This window comes from Balaenoptera borealis, assembly GCF_965194805.1.
Source record: "Balaenoptera borealis genome assembly, chromosome: 15".
NCBI classification, from domain to species: Eukaryota; Metazoa; Chordata; class Mammalia; order Artiodactyla; family Balaenopteridae; genus Balaenoptera; species Balaenoptera borealis.
This window is the reverse complement of record NC_138871.1, coordinates 26,819,073-26,837,447: the sequence shown is the minus strand read 5'-3', so window position 1 is coordinate 26,837,447 and position 18,375 is coordinate 26,819,073. Positions and strand designations below refer to the sequence as shown.

The 18,375-nt window shown below is 53.5% G+C and overlaps 3 protein-coding genes across 13 annotated transcripts; 1 reads left to right on the top strand and 2 right to left on the bottom strand.

Annotated features, from left to right (window-relative positions):
- The first annotated feature begins 4,516 nt into the window (after nt 1-4,516).
- On the top strand, nt 4,517-6,371 carry TLX2 (T cell leukemia homeobox 2). Its single transcript, XM_082357005.1, has 3 exons — nt 4,517-5,260; nt 5,708-5,945; nt 6,048-6,371. The coding sequence occupies exons 1-3, from the start codon at nt 4,861-4,863 to the stop codon at nt 6,262-6,264; spliced, it is 855 nt and encodes a 284-aa protein (XP_082213131.1). The 5' UTR covers nt 4,517-4,860; the 3' UTR covers nt 6,265-6,371.
- A 1,582-nt stretch (nt 6,372-7,953) lies between these two features.
- DQX1 (DEAQ-box RNA dependent ATPase 1) lies at nt 7,954-15,103 on the bottom strand. Of its 6 annotated transcripts, none has more exons than XM_082356976.1 (11): nt 14,082-15,103; nt 13,624-13,817; nt 12,843-13,227; nt 12,256-12,489; nt 12,065-12,164; nt 11,801-11,959; nt 11,532-11,723; nt 9,532-9,651; nt 9,166-9,356; nt 8,640-8,830; nt 7,954-8,419 (listed from the first exon to the last, which is right to left on the bottom strand). In XM_082356976.1, exons 1-11 carry the CDS (start codon nt 14,316-14,318, stop codon nt 8,263-8,265), a joined length of 2,160 nt encoding a protein of 719 aa, XP_082213102.1. In that variant the 5' UTR covers nt 14,319-15,103; the 3' UTR covers nt 7,954-8,262. The 6 variants fall into 6 exon arrangements, with proteins under 6 accessions (XP_082213102.1, XP_082213103.1, XP_082213106.1 ...); XM_082356977.1 differs by having other exon boundaries at nt 12,065-12,149; XM_082356980.1 differs by lacking the exon at nt 8,640-8,830.
- A 133-nt stretch (nt 15,104-15,236) lies between these two features.
- Nucleotides 15,237-18,311, bottom strand: AUP1 (AUP1 lipid droplet regulating VLDL assembly factor). 6 transcript variants are annotated; one of them, XR_014234847.1, is made up of 12 exons: nt 18,114-18,311; nt 17,896-18,033; nt 17,666-17,816; nt 17,281-17,465; nt 16,949-17,021; nt 16,784-16,857; nt 16,489-16,555; nt 16,291-16,393; nt 16,038-16,157; nt 15,806-15,921; nt 15,500-15,711; nt 15,237-15,414 (listed from the first exon to the last, which is right to left on the bottom strand). XR_014234847.1 is itself a non-coding variant. In XM_082356994.1 (12 exons), the coding sequence occupies exons 1-12, from the start codon at nt 18,161-18,163 to the stop codon at nt 15,378-15,380; spliced, it is 1,233 nt and encodes a 410-aa protein (XP_082213120.1). In that variant the 5' UTR covers nt 18,164-18,311; the 3' UTR covers nt 15,237-15,377. The 6 variants fall into 6 exon arrangements, 2 of the variants coding, with proteins under 2 accessions (XP_082213120.1, XP_082213121.1); XM_082356994.1 differs by having other exon boundaries at nt 15,500-15,618; XM_082356995.1 differs by lacking the exon at nt 17,896-18,033 and having other exon boundaries at nt 15,500-15,618.
- Nucleotides 18,312-18,375: the final 64 nt, after the last annotated feature.

Genomic DNA, 18,375 nt, shown 5'->3' with positions numbered 1-18,375 from the left:
TGAGAGTAGTGATAAAAGAAGCAGAGCCTTGTGGAGTTGGGACTTTAGCCTGAGGGCAATAGGGAGCTAAAAGACGTTTTTGAAGAGAGGGAGTTATCCTATGAAAGAAACATACTTGTTCATTTATCTTCAGAGTGAATTAGCGGTAAGGAATTATGAGATTAGTGATATTTTAATCAACTACTTCTCGCTACAGCCACTGCTTACCTCTCTGTTCCAAGATGCCATTATCTCTTATCTGGATGATTGCAATGGCTTTTTGCCTGCTTTCCTTTCTTCTACCTTTACCCCTCTTTAGCCTATTCTAAACATAGCAGCTCACAGTGATTCCGGTAAAACATGAATAAAAAAGGATACATGGAAAGTTTTTTTGAGTTGATGGATGTTTATTATCTTGATTGTGTTGATGGTTTCATGTGTGTATACATATGTCAGTGTATCAAATTGTACACTTTAAATATGTACAGTTTATTGTATTTCAGTTTTGCCTTAAGAAAGTTGCTTAAAATAAAATTTAAAAATGAGGTGTCTTAAAAAAAAAAATGAGGTGTCTTACTTTTCTGTTTAAAACCTTCCAATAGCTTCTCTTTTCAATTAGAATAAAAGTCCAAGTCTTACAATGGCCTTCAAGGCCTTGCATGGTCTTTCGCAGTCCCTCAGTCTCTCCAGACACACTGGACCCCCTCACTGTTTGTTCCACAGATACACCAGGATATACTCTCGTGTCCCCAACTTGAAATGCTCAGATATCCAAATGGCCCTTTTCTTCCTTCAGGTCTTTACTCCATGAGGCCTTCTGTGATCAATCTAGATAAATCATAATCCCCCACTCTTACACTTCTTCTTCCCCCTTCCTTGCTTTCTTTCTCTTCTTAGCATTGTTATTATTAAGTTTATTGTATATATTTCCTTTTTCACCTGCCTCCCCCACTAGAATGTAAGCTGCTCAATGGCAGGAATTTTTGTTGTATTTACAACTATATTTCCAGTGCCAGGATCAAAATTTTCTGGATGAACACATGAATGTAGGTGGTGGTGATGATGGCCTAGACTAGGCGTTTATCTGTGGAAATGGAAAGGAAGGGCTGTGTATGAAACATTTCAAAGAAAAGAATAATAGGAGGAAGTGAATAAAGAGCTTGAGGGGAATAATTTCCTCCAGCCTGTTGGACTTAAGGTGGCTAGAGCGAAAGCAGGTGGAGCTTGCCAGAAAACTAGAATGGTGGGGTGGAACACAGCAAGTGTCAGAACCAGGGACTGAGGTCTCAGAGTTTTCTGGGTAGCTGTAATAGATGGAACTACTGGAATGGATGAAACCTGAGCAGATGTAGAGATGGGTAAAGCTGAAGTCTGAGCTCTGAAGAATGCTCACAGTCTTTGGTGGAAGAAGAAAAGTCAGTGGAGGAAAAACATAAGCAGTGACTGTGAATGTCCAAAGATGTAGAATAATATGATATTATGGAAGCCAAAAGAATGGACATTTCAAGAAATAGTTGATGGTCAACAAAGTAAAACATGTCAGAGAAGTCCTGGATAACAGACACTGGACACGGGAGCTCTCTGAGAAAGGGTCCATGTAGTGAAGCCAGCTCGCGGTGGGTTAAAAGAATAAATAATGGGGAAATGGAGGCAATGGGTATGGGCAGTGAAAGGGAAAAAGAAACACATAATTTCTCTTAAGGAGTTGGGCAAAGACTTTGTCCAGATAGTAGAGACCTAAGACAGTTGGGGGTAGGAAGGACTAAATTGATAAGAAAAATGATGATACAGGAGTGGGGACATAGCACCAACAGCAGGACGGAAGAGAAGATGCAGGAGCATGGGCTGGGAATGTGGCCTCTCCCTTTGAAGCTGCAGGTTTGAAGGCCTGAACACTTGAAGAGTTGGGCAGCCACACGCATGTAAGATATGGTGAGATGGACCCAAGGCAGTGTGTATGAGAGGCGGGGGTGCTGACTCCAGAGCCTCTCTTCAACAGAAACTAGCAGGAACCATCCTGCTAGAGAATCAGGGAACTAGCAAGGTGGAGGCAAGCCGAGAAATTCCTAGGACTGTGGCTGACAGAATTTGATGCCTTTTGTTCTTGAAGCAGAGAACTGAAATCTTTTTTTTTTTTTTAATCCCCAGAAGATGTGTATATACTACCAGGTTTGTGACCATTCTCCTCCAAGGATCAGTTGGGTAATCTCTGGGTGGCCGTGCCATCTGTGCTGACCTCAAAAGGCAGGATGTAAAAAAAAAAAAAAAAAAAAAAAAAAAAGCAGAATGTAGAGTAAGCAGGTATACTGGTCTGCATGATGCTGCCTTTTTCACTTGCATTGATTCACTCATTGATTCATTCAAGAAGGATTTATTCCGCTTGATTGGAGACACACTAGTGCTCACTGTCTCCTGAGGCCCGCCCCTGGAGTGGGAAAGGGGACTGACAAACTCCTAACCTGCAGGCCAGTCCCCTTGAGAGACTTTATTTACTTTACTGTCTCCCTAGGCTCTCTGTTCTCATCCAGGGAAATCCAGCCCATTGTTATCTCTGAAGGGTTTGCCTGAACAGTAGAGGTTTCATGCTCTCTAGTAGCCCCAACCCCTCTACTGCTGAGAAAAGATGCTTGGAGTTCTGTGAAGGCTTAGGGGAGGTGGTGATATATGTCTTCTTCACCAAGACAAAAACAGCTGCCAAAGTGGCAATACCCACCCCCCCCCCCCCAGCCCCGGCAACACTTTCAGAAGGGATTGTTGGCAGGGTGGGGGAATAGCTGGAGTAATGGATGATGGAGGTGGACAAGACTGGGGGAGGATGTCACATATTATTGATGCCCACTGCCTCCCTCCCCCATCGTTCACCCCCTTCAGATTGAGGTTTTCTGAGAACACTGAGGGGCTGGTGGCTTTGTGTGAGGAGAAAGCCTACTCCCTTCTTTCTCTTCCTTATCTTCCTGCCCAGATGCCCAAATATCATTCCTGGTTCCCTGGAGAGAAAAGACCCCTTACCCTGCCCTAGGCGCCAGGCTGCCAGCCCATCTGCTAGGGAGAAAGGAGGGGCAGAGTTTCCCCCAAGAGATCCTGGAGAATCAACTGGAAGATCCGTGCTCCCAGGGAGACCCATCTACCAGACTTAGAAGGCATTTCGGCTCACACGGGTAACTGGCAGCCTGTAGGGGAGCACCGGAGTGGGCTGCAGTGGAGGGGCTAGGGCTGGCACAGCGAGGCGGGGTACTTTGGCCACCACGTGCCGAGGCAGGCCAAGCTGCTCATCGGTGCCCACCCTCCAAGGGATGGTAAGAACATCCCCCTCCAGGCGCCCAGTCTCACCGGCTCAGAGGCGCCAGGAACCAGCCCCCCCAACCCCGGGGTCCGGGGCGGGCCGGGGAAGGTAATGTAATTCCGACCCAGCTAACCCGATTATGGCGGCCTGCACCGGGCTGGGTGGCGGCAGGGGCGGGTCTAAGGCACAGGGGCCCGGCCGGCCCCGGGTCCCATCCCGGGGAAGGATGCAGAGTTCACACGCTCCCAGCTCCTGGGTCCTCGGCAAGAGGTCACAAGGTCACCGAGCGGCTTCTGTCTTTCCCCACCTCCCTTCTCTGACACGCTCCAGGCACAGTTTCCTGGGCTTGGGTGGAGTGAAGCAGCTATGCGAAATGAGGCGGTTAGGATCCTCCGAAGACTTCTGTGAGGTCCCAAGTGTCGCCTGTGGCGATTTCGTCCTCCCGCCTTTGCGGGGGTGGGCGGGAGTGTGTGAGAATAGACTTCCTGGGCGCAGAGTGGAGGGGCAGAATCCCGCGTTGGTGGTTCCCTGTCGGGGGCAGAACGCCAGCTCCAAGTCCCCACCGACCTGAGTTGGCTCGGGTGGAGTCACGGGTCCGCTTTACACCGATTTCAGAAAATCGAAATTCTAAGAAACACTGGGCACCCATTACGGGCGCTCCCGAATGCAGCTAGGGCCCCTACGGGAGAGGCCGGGAGGAGCACCAGGATCACTGGCCCAGAGTAGTTGTTCCCCGCCCTAGCCCACCGGACGCCCTGCCACCGCCTTCCCACACCTGTCCTCTTCCTGGGCCTCCAGCTCGCCAGCGCCGTTCCCCAGCCGCTTCCCATCGCAGCCAGAAAGCCACAACGAGATTTGGTCTTCGAGAGCATTTAGGCGGGGGCCACAACGAATTCGGGAGTCGTCAGGCAGGACCCATCGGGAGGCGAAGAGTGGGGGCTGTGGGAGGAGGCACCTGCAAGGAAGCCGGTGAGGCCGAGGAAACCCCAAAGGCGGAGGCCAGCGAGGATGGAGTTGCCTTGCGCATCTCGGCTGACTCAGCGAGCAGCGGCCCAAGCACCGGCCCCTCCCGTGCAAGTTCATAATATCCTCGCCACCTTCCCCCCTCCAACACCCCCACCATTCCCGCCGGCCAGTCTTCCCCGCGCTCAGAGCAAACAGGCGTCTCTTCCCCTTTAACAGGCCCGGCCCCGCCCCTGCCCTACCCCCAGCCCCCACTGCCCACCCGAGGCTGATCTGTCAGTCACTGCCCCAGCCCGAGCCGGCCAACCCTCTCCACCCCGGACTCGGGCAGAGGCCCTGGCAGTCCAGCGTCTATCTGCTCTTCAGAGTCAGCAAGGGCGCTCCTGGGGCCCCAGTCGGTCGCGCTCCCCCGGGATGCGAGTCCCTGAGCCGACGCCCGGCAGAGGCCGGCACGGGCGCGGTTACTCCCCGTACACAGGGATGAAGATGTCCTGGGGGCCCCGGCGCCTCTCCACGGCCAGCCCCGCAGGCCCCTGAGGCCACCGCCCCAAACGCTCCGCTGCTGGGCTCCCAGAGCTGTTTGGGGCGCCCTCCCCAACTGCCAAGCCTCCTGCGGTCCTCCTTGACCCGGACCCATGGAGCCGGCGGTGCTGGCCTCGCACAACCTCCCGCACCACGAGCCAATCAGCTTCGGAATCGATCAGATCCTGAGCTGCCCGGAACCCCCCGGGAGCGGCCTAGGCCCGGGTCGAGCGGGCCAGGGCCATGGGGAGAGTGCGGCGTTCTCGGGTGGATTTCACGGAGCCTCAAGCTACGGTCCCGCGGGCTCGCTGGCCCCGCTACCAGGCAGCTCTGGTGTGGGCCCGGGCGGCGTGATCCGCGTCCCGGCGCACCGCCCGCTGCCAGTGCAGCCGCCCGCGGGAGGCGCGCCTGCTGTTCCTGGACCCTCGGGTTTGGGCGGCGCCGGGGGCCTAGCGGGACTCACCTTCCCTTGGATGGACAGCGGCCGCCGCTATGCCAAGGACCGGCTCACTGGTGAGGTTGCCCGATCCCTCCAGCGTCATGCCCCACACTGACCCGGTTTCCTCATCTTTGATCCTTCTGCTCCAACTCAAGGTCCCCTTTCGTACCCTCCGCCCCTAATCCCAGGGGATCCTCCCTCAATTTGTATCTCTTGGTCCCGCTGCTGAGAGGCGCTGGGGAGGTAGCTGCCGTCGATGCCCGCGCCCTCCTCTGCAGTTCACTGTCCACACCGCGGGAAGGGCAGGGTGAAGTTACGGGGTACGTCTCTCCCTCACCCAAGTGGGAGGGCCATTTCCGAGGCCTTTTCTTGTCTAGAAGCCTCTACTAGTGCGGGGTCGAGCTTGGGGCACCGTAGGGACCGGGCGCGGGAGCTCTGCAGCATCGGCAGCCGCGCTCTCTTCTCAGTGACACCTCGGGCCTCCCCGAAAACCCTGCCTTGCTCTTTCTTCCTCCCCGTAGCGGCGCTCTCGCCCTTCTCCGGGACGCGCCGTATAGGTCACCCCTACCAAAACCGGACCCCCCCAAAGCGGAAGAAGCCGCGCACATCCTTCTCCCGCTCGCAGGTGCTGGAGCTGGAGCGGCGCTTCCTGCGCCAGAAGTACCTGGCCTCGGCCGAGAGGGCGGCGCTGGCCAAGGCCCTGCGCATGACCGACGCGCAGGTCAAGACGTGGTTCCAGAACCGGCGCACCAAGTGGCGGTGAGGCGCGGGGCGGGCGAGGGACCGGGCCGGGCCAAGTGGCGGTGAGGCGTGGGGCGGGCGAGGGCCGGCCTCGCTGACCCCGCGTCTCCGCCCGCCCAGGCGCCAGACGGCCGAGGAGCGCGAGGCAGAGCGGCACCGTGCGGGCCGACTGCTTCTGCACCTCCAGCAGGACGCACTACCGCGGCCGCTACGGCCGCCGCTGCCCCCGGACCCGCTCTGCCTGCACAACTCGTCGCTCTTCGCGCTGCAGAACCTGCAGCCCTGGGCCGAGGACAACAAGGTGGCTTCCGTGTCCGGGCTCGCCTCAGTGGTGTGAGCGACGCCTGCCCGACCGGCCGAGCGCTCTTTTCCGGACCGAGGCGCCGCGTGGAGCCCCGGGCCCGGGGCCTTGGAGCGCACGGCCGCCCACCCCGTGGTTCCGTAGCAGTGGAGCGTGTGAGGAGGAGGTGGCCTTGAGGCTATCGTCGAGGGCTCCTCGGCCACTGCCGGCTCCCAGGCCAGCGTTGCGCTGTTGCCCTGCGCGCTTAATCGTGACCTTTCCCGCCATTTTTCACTTATTAGACTGTTGCACCGCGGCTGGAACCCGAGGCGCTGGGGGGGCGGGACCTGCAGTATGATAGCCAATGAGGTGCGGGGAGGGGGGCGGGCTGGCCAATGGCTGCTCTCTTGAGGGACTCCGGATTCTTCCGTGGGTGTGTTGGAGCTGGGGTTCTGTGTGGCTGGAGTAGGTTTACAGGCCCGGCTGGAATCAGGAGGCTGCAGCCCGCACGGGCTGGGTCTGTAGCAAAGGTGTGAAGGAAGGAAGGAAGACGTCAACGACAGAGGAGTAATGGAGGAGGTGCTGGAAAGCGAGTCTGACTGACCGCGACAGGAACCAGAGTGTTATCTACGCTGGGCGTCTCATCCTTCAACTGTAAAATAATCGCTAAGGACTTTGAGCCCCATGTTGTCTGTGTGTTTAACCTGCTGACTATGTCCTCTCACTTGAGCCTCACAAGTGGGTGGCAGGCGAGACAGATACTTACACACTCGATGGAAGAGAAAATCTGGGAACACTAATCTGGCTCTGGTGTCCCTCGGGGACAGAGAGGGAAGAGGAGGAAGCAATGGACAAAGTTAATGGGCCCAATGGAGTTAGGGTGAGCAGAATTTGGCAAACAATTAGGAAGTGATAGGCCTAAAAATAATCAAAGATAATTCCCAGGTTGGAAATGTAAAGGATCAAGAAATTAATCGTGTTGTGGATGATGAAAGGGAAATTGGGAAGACAGAACCAAGATTAACTCTGCAGGCAAAACTAAATGCTAGACCTAGAGAGAATAAATTCTGGAAAAATGCCTTTTGGGGGAGGTCAGTAGACATCCACATAGAGGTAGGAAATAGATGGAATGATGAGAACAGACAGAATCTCCAAGGGAGGAAACTCTGAGGAGAAAAGCAAAGTTCTAAGGATTAAATGTTCCTTTCCATCAATTTCTATAAATACATTTACAATGTGCAAGATGATTGAGGATATCAAAATTAATAGTCCAAAGGGAGAAAAGGGAACATAGTACCCAGCTGGGAAGAGAAAAGCATGATGTCCCTGAAGTTGTTAGAAAAACTTGTGAGTGGGCCAGGGGCTGCTGGGAAGCTTGTTGATGGAAAGCTAAGAGTTTGGGTATGGCTGCAGTAGCCTTGAGGTTTAAGAAGAAGCAGGATTTAAGTTGTATGAGAACAAAAGGGAAGACTTTTTCTGATTCTTATAGCACCCCCTTTCTTTCTCCCCTGGAGGCAAGAGCAGTGTGATAGAGGGAGGTAAGCTTTAGGCAGGGTTAGAGGCCAACTGTAGTCAAACTACTCATGTTCCATGTTAGTGACAGCTAGGTTAGTCATTGTACAAGTCTTGACCAGAGGTGGGAACCAGGCAAGAGGATATCACTGTTGGAGTTGACTCTGATTCTTTCGTACTAACTCATCTCTAACTCATGGATATTGCAAATGCTGCCGCAGAACCAAACTCAAATTTGACACCATATAAAAAGAACTTTTATAGACCAAAAGGGAACACAAGGATGGGTTTGGCATAAGTTGGGGATATGCAAGGCATGTTAGTTCCTCTCCAATAAATAGAAGAAAGCTAAGGAAAGGGTCCTACTCTGTTTAGACTGTGGCTTACCCAACTCGCTCCACTCCCAGCCCACCATTTCTTGGGACGCAGGTTCCAGTATTTGACCCTTAACTTTGGGCTTCTAAATCTGGCTGGTTGCCTAGGTGCTAGCCTGAGGGAAGATCTAATGTGATGAGATGAGCCCAGCTTCACTCCGCAGGCAGGTCACTGCAGGACACAGGCATCTCCAAGCTCTTGGGTGGAGGGAGATTCACTCCCTGTTGAAGAATCTGCCATTTCTTCCCTCAGCTGGTTCAGGAAGTCTCTGCTCTCACTAGGGGGCAAGTTACTCAGGAAGTATGGAGGGGCCAATTCCACCAGCCTGACAGAGACAGTCATAATTAGATGATTTCTGTATCCTCTTTTATAATGCATGTTGTTAAACTTCTTACTACCCTTTCCACAAACCCGGTCTCCTCAAGCCATATGTTACCACAAACCACTAAGACCCCCTCCTCTTCTTAGGGTCTCTAAATCCCTAGCTTTAATTTTGGCCCCAGGAAGAGGAATGGGCAGTGTAAGAGGGTTGTCAGGGAACTCACATCTGTGGTTGAATCTCAGAAACAATGGAAAGGCAGTTGTCTTTGGAAATGGAGAAACTGTGGTAAAGCACCCAGGGCGGGGGTCTGGCAGGAGCCCTGCGGCTTCGGTAGCAGCAGTATGGGGAGAGCTGGGCCACATGCTTATGGGTTAGGAGCAGGTAATTTCCAGTTCCATCTGTGTCTCGGGCCACCTCGTTGAAAGACAAAGATATTGAAGGAATAAGTGAGAGTGAAGTGTCAGTCAGTAGAAGAAGAAAAGGGGGTTGAGAAAGAATTATTAGCAAGGGTGGTGAGAGTATTAAAAGTAAAGCATACCTCTAGGTGTTATAGCCCTACCATACTACCATACTGTATGGCATCTCCATAGCCCCTTGTATCCAAAACCTCAAAGGAAAAGTTTCTCCTGGTTCTAAAGAATCCTTTGTAGGGCCACCTGGACCCCAATTTCAGAGGTGACATACACCAATCTTTGCTTCCTCTACTTTCTGCTCCTTTTATGACCCTCACCCCAACTCTTTCCCCTAACCTTAAGGAAGTATCCTGACACCAGTGCTTTCTGAAGGTCTCTGCGATTCTGCTCAGAGCCAAAGGCTGGTTGAGACAAGGGAAGTTCAATCCGTTGCATGAGTTCTAGGAGTTCTCCCCGAAGTTTATGGGCTTGGCACAATGCTGCCCAGTTTAGACCCCGAGCCTGGCACCAAGCCTTGTCTGCTCCACCTAGGAATAGAAAGGGACCAGCTATAGCTAAAGCCCTTGAGACCCCCAAAAGAACCCAACCCTTGGCCAAAGGGCTTCCTTTTCCTGGGAATAGAGATCTGTCAGCTGGTTGCACACCACTTCCTCTCTTTGGAAAATCTGGATTCTGTAAGAGGATGCAGATTGGACCACTCACTCTGTATAAAGGCTTCATACACCTGGATCAGAGAGCTGTGATCACCATCCACGTGTTCTAGTGCCCGACGCAGGGCAGCTTCTTCTGCACAGAGTGGAGGACGAGTAAACCCAGGGGCAGCTGGAGGCAGAAGAGAGGAAGTTCATTTTGGGGAATGAGAAAGGACAGCAGTGCACTGAAGAGGTAGAAGTGTCACTTTGGGAACTTTATTCAAAAGACTTCTAGAGACTATGCAGTTTATTAGACATTTACAATAAATAAATGAAAAACAGTCTCTGCCCTCAAGAAGCTTGGGAGAGATCAACAAGTAAGCAAACTTGATAAGCCCAATAGGTGTGCAGGCCAGTATTTGAAGTTTGAGTAGGAATTAGTTCAGTGGAGAAGGGGCAGAGGGAGTATTCTAGACCATGGGAATAGCATGTTTGGAGAACTGCAAGCACCTAGTATATGAGTGGAGGGAATGGCATGTGTGGCAGGGTGGCAGGAGATTAAGCCGGAGAGGTAGGTATGGGCTAGGTTAAGAGAGGCTGGATGTGCTGTGCAAATGAGTTTACATTCTGCTTGGAAGGTAGAGAATAGCTGATGAAGAAGAGTTTTTAAGAGTCCACGTGTTTGGAAGAAGTTCACATGGTTAGGAGGCTACTAAAGGAATCCAGCTGAGTAGTGATGAAGTAACACTGGCACTGACTGTGAGTATGGAGACGAACAGGTAAATTTTTTAAAAATTAGGAAAAGTGAAAAATAAAAATGAAAAAACCTGGAGAAAGGTTAGTCTAGAATGATGATAGTGGAGCTGCAGAGATGATTGTATGATTTTGCGGTGGTGGTGGTGGTGGTGGTGAGGGGGTAGTTTAAAAAAGTGCTCAGGCTTGGGCTTCCCTGGTGGTGCAGTGGTTAAGAATCTGCCTGCCAATGCAGGGGACATGGGTTCAAGCCCTGGTCTGGGAAGATCCCACATTGCCGCGGAGCAGCTAAGCCCGTGCGCCACAGCTACTAAGCCTGTGCTCTAGAGCCCGCGTGCCACAACTACTGAGCCCGTACGCCACAACTACTGAAGCCCGCGTGCCTAGAGCCCATGCTCCGCAACGAGAGAAGCCACCGCAATGAGAAGCCCGCACACCACAACGAAGCCCGCGCACAGCAACGAAGACCTGACACAGCCAATAAATAAATAAGTAAAATAAATTTTAGTTTTTAAAAAAAGTACTCAGGCTCAAAAACAACGACAACAAAAGTGCTTGAGTTCAGTTCTGGGTTGAAGTATTATGGACAATTCTGATAGAAACGTCCATCAGGAGTTAGATATATAAATCCAAGATTCAGAAGAATGATATTGTGGCATTTCAGACCATGGGTGTGAATGAACTTGCTCAGAGAGTTCAGGGAATGGGAAGACAAAAGGGGCAAGGACAGAACCCTGAGGTCCAACTTAACAGTGGAGGAGCAGAGGATGAAGCAGAGGAGGAAGAGCTCAAGTAAGAGACTAGGGAGTGGCCAGAGGGGTAGGGTGAAAACCACAAGGAGTGGGTCACAGAGGCTTAGGGAGGGGGCAATTTTAAGGTGGGAATGGTTGGTGTTCTCAAGTGTCAAAAGAAAGTCATGAACAGGGGCTCAAAAGTGTTCATTGGATTAGGTCTCTAGGAGGCCACTGGTGAGCTGAAGGCTGTGTCAGTGTTGTGGTGGGCCTGAAGTTGGAATGCAGTGGGCAAGGAATACCCTAGACTGAACAGGATAGAGATTATTCTGTATAGCCGAAGGGGAGTGTAGGGCTGAGGAAGAGGGGTGCAGTTTTAGTAATAACAGGTAGGAGAGATTTAAGCATGTTGAGGGGCAAGAACCAACAAAGAGATCGGAGAGGGATAAGTGATAAAGCCTAGTTCCTTAGGCACTGTGAGCGCTGGGGGCTACAGCAAAGGGGAATGGGCTAGCTTTAGGAGCACCGGAACACCAAAGGGAAGGCTGAAGTGGCCATAAGAGCCAGAGAGAGAAGCGATTTATACCAGTGAGCATGGCGGCCAGGGTGAGCATCTCATCCACACAGTCAAACTCGCACGAGGCCAGCAGGGCTTTGGCCAGATCAGGGGCCAGGGGAAATTCTGATAGGATGACTCCCAGGTCTGACAGGTCCCCATTATCATCCAGGGCTGCCAGATAGTCTAAATCTTCCAGGGCCTGCATTAGTGCTTCTGGAGCTGGAGAGGGAACAAGGCTTACAGGGCAGGGGGTCTCAGAGCCTGGACAACAGGACTTGGGCAGGAGGGGTGCTCACCAGGCCGGTCCAGGAAGTGACACTCTCCTGGCTCTACAATCTGTCTCCTCTTTAGTAGTAATATCAGGGGGCTCAGATTCTCCTCACACACCCTGGGTTTGGGCAGCGGGGGAGCCTCTAGTTCTAGGAAGGACTTAGGATACAGGCAGAGGCAGGATCCTGAGGGGAGAAAGACCTGGGAAAGAAGACCACTGTAGATTTCTCAGGGCTCATGGGTTGGTGACTCTTTTCGTGTTTGATCTCATTGAGGGCAAAGGCTCTTACCTGGTAGGATCCCTGTTGCCCGCAGTCGTCTTGCCTCTGCCTGACACTTGCTGATTGGTCTCAACACTTGGGATTCTGCTCGGATCTGAGGATTGTAAACCTGTCACCGCCCCCCAACCAAGGCCAAGACAAATGAGAGAGGGCTATTTCTATCTTTAGCCCCCGCGTCCCCTCACCTCTCTTTCACTTACACTTCGAAGCTCCAGTCCTGAGTCAATGACATGTCGGATGGAAGGGAGAGAGAAGGAGAAGTCGGCCAGCCAGTGAGTGACCACAACCTTTCGGGCACCCGATTCTACGTCCTCATACACAGCCTGAACAGCTTGTCCACAGCCTGGGTGAAGGGGCAGCACCCGTGGTGGAGGCCCTTGGTCCTCCAAGGAGCCCCCATCCCTGGACAAGGACTCACAGCACAGGGAAATTTCCTGAGGAAAGGGGCGGGGTATTAGGGTAGTTCTCACCTTTGTGGGTCACAGACCCCTTTGAAAAACTGATGAAACACTATGGTCCTTCACTCTGAAAAAATGCACATACTCATATAAAGTTGGGGTGTTATAATTTCAGGAGCTCACTGAACCACAAATCCCTGCATTGTATGGAATCAAAAAGAGGGTGGTAGACCTTTTTACCCTGAAACCCCAGAGTTTTTCCTCAGGACTTCAATGGAGAGTAAGTACTAGAACTCCAATGTTCCTAACAAGCATTGCTCACATTCCCCCTGGGACAGGAAGGGACAGACATGAGACATGAGTACCTCCTTTTGCATCCCATTTTTTACCTCCTCACTGGGCAGGTACACTAGCACATCTCCTGGAGCCTCCTTCCGACACAATTCAAGCACAGCTTGGCAGGCAGCTTCCACTCTATCAGTAGGGACAGTGTCCCTGTAGACGGGAGTGGGACACCTGCCAGTCTCTCCAAGTACATGTACAATAGGAGGATTGCCCCAGAAGGCCTGGAGCTTAGGTTCGAGGGCTGGGTCAGTAACTACAACCACTCTGGGGTCCCCGGGAAGGTTTCCCAGCCTGGCATCTCGCAGGAGCCCCTGGAGCAAATCTGAGGCCACTGACCGCTCCTGAGCCTCATCCAGCACCAGCACACCCCACGCTCCAGTGCCCCGGGTCGAGGCCACCTCCTGCAGAAGCAGCCTGTCCCAGCAGAACCTGTTGACATTGGCAGTGGGCAGAGGAGTCAGTGTAGACACTGACCAGCCCCAGAAGTCCAGAGGAGCTTCTCCCCAGGGGGCCTAGATTCTGATAGTAAAGACCCTGTGACTGACTTCCTGAGCCCATGGACCTTTACCTGTGACCCACAACCCCACTGGTGACACTGTTCACAAGCTGTACTCCAGTTAGGAAAGTGAGACTTTCATGATGAGGGTGAGGTTGAATGTCTGAGGTCCCTGGCTGGGGTTAAAGGGCTGAATTCAGCAGTTGCATCATGCATGATTTAAAGGGTGAGCTAGGCTGAGGGAGGGAATGGTGAGATATCAGAAGACTGGGCTTGTTTCTACTGGATGAGGGGAAGGAGATCTGGGTCAGGCCTGCAGGGGGCCACACCTGAGCAGGGTGTCAGGCCCAGTGCAGTCCTCTTGAGGGATGCTGTATCCAACCTCATGACCCAGGGTCAGGTCCATTTCATCAGCAACTTGCAGGGCCAAGCTCAGGGCTGCCAGAGGGTAGGGCTGAGTCACAGTTACCCGGCCCTTCTGGAAACCCCTGGCCAGCACAAACTCTGCACACCACTGTGGGATCTGCGGTAAGGGTAGGGAAGGACAACCAGTCAGCGAGATATAGAACTCCAGTCAAAAGTGCTGGGGGAGCTGTGGCCAGTTTAATCTCTCCTTATTTGGGGAGTCCCCTGGTCCTTCACCAGCTACCCTGGGGCCAGCCTGTCTCCTTTTACCCACCTCCCTTATTACTCCACACAGCTCCGCCCCGCCCCCCTTCCCCCCTTGTCCCAGGAAGAGCCAGTTCCCTAGCCCCTCCGTTTGTCCACTCCCAGAATCTTCCCCAACCTGGGTGCTCTTGCCAGAGCCAGGCTCTCCAGACACCAGCACCACTCCACTGGGGCTACTCTCCAACTGCTCCAAGAAGATAAAGCGAGCAGCCCAGATAGGCAAGGATCGGCGCTGCTCAAGCAGCTCGTAGTAGCGGGAAGAGAAGGGGAGCCCGTCAAAGGGGTTCACAGCCAGTTCAGACTCTCCAGGGTTTGGGCCAGTCTCTTCTTCCAGCCCGAGAACCTGAGAGGCCATGGTGGCTGTCTAGCAGGACCTACAGAAGGCAGGGCAGACATCAAGGCTTCGTATTTGGTGACTGACACCATCTGCCCACCTCAGCCCTGATCCCTAACCTGTACCCTCAAGTGATAATGCAGCGGGGTCCATCCTTCCCAGTATTTCTTGCCTGCCAGGAAACAGTGGAGAGTTGAGTCTCCAAGTAAGGGACTATCAAAAGTGGACTATTACCCTGTAGTCAGATAGTAAAAATCCTTTGACTAACACAGGGGTCCTCAGGGGCAGCAGGAATTCTATGAGACATGGTAATCTGTGGGAAGGTCCCCAAGGGAAAAGAATGAAGAATCGGAGGAGGAGGGGGGTAGGAATCAGGGAGCAGGGCCACAGGATCCTGGATTCAAACCTGCTTGCAGCTCTGAGACGTGTCAGGATGGCAGCCAGTTCCAGACCCACACAGCAAGTCACCAATAACCCTGACCTGCTGTGAAGTACAAAGGTAAATTCCGGCTCCACCCTGGGGTGTGCCTCAACAGTCCTAAAGACTGTTTTGGGGTGGGGCCATGTGCTCCACCTTATTTAATCTGGTCAGCGGCCTATGGAAAATAGGCTCAAGCCACCACACTGAGCATGTGTGAACTCTGCAGACTTTGTGTATTGTGCTCATTAGTGAAAGGCATCCTGGGACTTGCAGTTTTGCAGCTTTTTCCTCACATACCTGGGCTTAACACCCAAGCTAGGGTCCAGTTGCTTCTGGGCCTTCAGCTCAGTTACGTTTCCTTAATATCACGCATCTCTTGACATGAGGAGGTGATTGCAGACAGTTCCATTCTGACCACCCCCACAAACCCACAAGGAGGCCCTCATCCCTGATCCCTACAACCAAGGGAAAAGGAACTTGCTATGGGGCTTTTGAGACCCAGAGAGGCAACAGAGACCTTGAGTGAAAACCCTGAATTTAATGTGATACTGGGGGGAGCCCCATCCCTCCCTTTTTACCACCCACCCATCCGGCCTGTTGTGAGTTGGGTGAGGGCTGCCCCCAGTCTCCGTCCTGCGGCTCTGGGTGCCATCCTGTACTCAGTCAGCCTCCTGGGCCTGCCTCTCTGTGAATCTCCTGTGGGACATAAGGAGAAGACATTGTATGGGTTTTGCCATATACAATCTGCCCCTTCCTACCCGCTGTTCTCTAAGCCCCTCACCTTCTTGCGTATTCATACAGCGCCTGCTTGCGCTCCTGTAGACTCTCCTGCCGGGCCCAGGAGGACTTGGCAAATGTTAGGGCTGTGGGCTGAGGTGTCGCCGGGCCAGAGCTGGGGAACTGAGGTGATCACAATGTCAGAGGGCTTGCGAAGTCATCATCATTAAACACGCATCGAATGCCTACTTTGCAAGAGAGGCACTGTGCTAGGGTCTCAGGATCAAAAAAACAGACGTCAGGGACAGGGGATATGCAGACTGTCCCATCCCACCCCAAGTCTTGGACCTGCCCATTTCCTGGGTCTCACCTTGGGGGTGGAGGCTGTGGGAAGGGCCTGGGTCCTCTCAGTGATGTCTTCAGGCATGAAAGTTTCAGCTCCCTCAAGCAGATTAGTGATAGTCAAGTCTACACAGCCAGTCCTGGCTGGGCAGTAGGGAAGAGAGGACAGGAGAGTCTGTTTCCCTGTTCACCTTCTCCCTTCACCACCCACTTTCCCTCTCTATGCCTGTCTCCTTACATGAGTCTACCCTTTCTCATACCCAGGTCTCTCTGGATGACACCCAGTGGCACGTGGGGTAAAACCTCCTTCACTCTCTGAGCCAGAGTTGCCAACTGCACATCAGGAGAAGGGCCAGGGGAGGGAGGGAAAGAAGACTGGGCTGCAAAAAAGAAATCCGAAATAAGGTGAGTGGAGAACTAGGAAGAGGGAGAGGCTGACTAGTACAGGCATAAGGAACAAATCACAACAGGCTGAAAAAAAGCTAAAAAGCTTTGTGTCCAGAGACCACACACCTGACTGGGGGCGCAATCTGGGGTGTCTCTGTCGCTTCATGTGCTCTGCTTTGTCTGCTGGAGTGAGTTGTGTCCCTGTCTGGCCCAACTCTTTGGCCACCAGCTAGGGAGAATTGGAAGATTGGAAGTTTCTTAAGCCTTCCTCTCCTTCCCCATAAGGAAAGAACCCACCTCCACCCTGCCTGTGTCCCCTACCACCTGTTGTACACGGAGGGAGAACTCCTCACTCCCCTCCCCCAGCTGTCGATGAACAGGACGAAGCCACCTGCAAAAAACAACCCAGGACCATGTTGGGGGCACCCACTCTCCACTCTGATACCTCTTTTCTTGGAACAGTGGTGGTGAGGATAGCGGAGATAGTAAATACTTTATATTGCCTCTGTGGTAGGACCTTGATATTAAAATATCTGCAAATGGACAGGGCAGAGGCAGCTACTTCCTTGACCTTGAGACGAGTTTCTCCCAGCCACCAAAAAGCGAGGACAGTTAATACCTTACTTGATACACCGTGAAAGGGACGAAAAGTGACCACAGCAGTTCTGAGACCCAGGAGGCATCTGACACCGTCTGAGGGGAGGGCATGAGTGAGGTCTAAGCCAGGGCCAGGAGTGGGAAACTTCCACTCCAAACCCAGAGCTTCCCTGTTGAACACACTCACCACAGAAACTAGGGGTCTCTGGACTCGCAGGGTAAGAGGCTGTACCACATCCTGGATAGAAAATGGCCAGGAACTAGAAGAGGGAAGAGATAGTAGGATGGGATTCCAGCCAACCCAGTCAGCAGCTCATACCCGACTTAAAAACGGGTAACTGTCAAACTGTACAAGTAGAAATATGGGGAATAAAGGGATTCAGGGGAAAGAACTAAAAGTGGACAGAAAGTAAATGAACTAGGAAGGGAGGGGGTAGGGCTGAAAAAGGCTGTGAAAACCCAAGGGCTCCCGGGCCTGACCACCTACACAGTTGGAGACAGATACCTGTGCTCACCCACCTGAAGCGCAGGAGCCCCTCCCGGCCATTGGTGGCCTCTTCCTCGGGGAATAGCAGCAGAGGGGTGGGGGGAAGCCTCGTTGAAGCACAGAATCTCTTGAGTGACTCCACCAACTCCCCCCGCCCATCCATCTCCATGAAGCCCCGAGACCAGCACACAAAGCTGGGGGGACTATTGAGTAGAGGCTGGGAATGGGAAGGAGAGAAAGCAAGAAGAGAAGAATGTTGGGAAATGAGAAAAACTGACAAATGGGTAGAAAAGCGGGGTCAGAGGTAAGGGTCAGTATCTTGTGGTTCCCAAAGGAAACCCGGACACGGAGAGGGGAGCCTTGAGCTGGGCCCCAGGGAACCGCCCCATGGCACTCTCGGCTTCGTCCCTAACTCACGGTGCTACAGCTGGTGAGCAGGTTGACTATGTTGTGGTCGAAAGGTGTCACGTGGTTGGAAATGAGGACCCTGACGCGGTGATCTCGGAGTCCGGAGTCCTCCTGCCGGGCCACGAGCCCCAGCACTGCACACATGGTCCGCACCACGAACCTGGGAACGCAGGCAGTGGTGACCGCGCGGCCTCCGGCCAGGCCCAGCCCCGACCCTCCCCGAGCGCCCGGGTCGGAACCTGCGAAGGACGCTGTCTGGTAGCGCGCAGCTGACCAGGAAGACGTGGATCCCAAGAAAGACGCGCAGGACGAGGAGGCAAAACCCGACTGGAGCGTAGAGCAGCAGCGCGAGAAGCAGGAAGCCGTCACCCGGGAGCCTGGGGGCGAGAGGCGGGGTGATCGGGTGCCGAAGGCCAAGTGGACGCGGGAGCCGGTCTCTTCCCGCCGGGGCTCTTACCGGTGCGAATCAAAGAGCCGCTCCGGCCCCGGCGACGGGGGAGGCTCCATTGCCGCCGCTTTAGGGGTGCCGGGCCGCCGCCGCCGCCATCTTCGCACCCCGCCGCAGGGGCTCTTGGGAAGGCGGAGTCTTCGGGCATCCGCCCAGGGTGCCGGGACCCGAAATCCTGAGGCGCCCCGGAAGGGCTAGCGGTCCCAGCATGCCTCGCGGGCCCTTGGGCCACCTCATAACTCGCGTCCCACTGGGACCACAATTCCCGGCA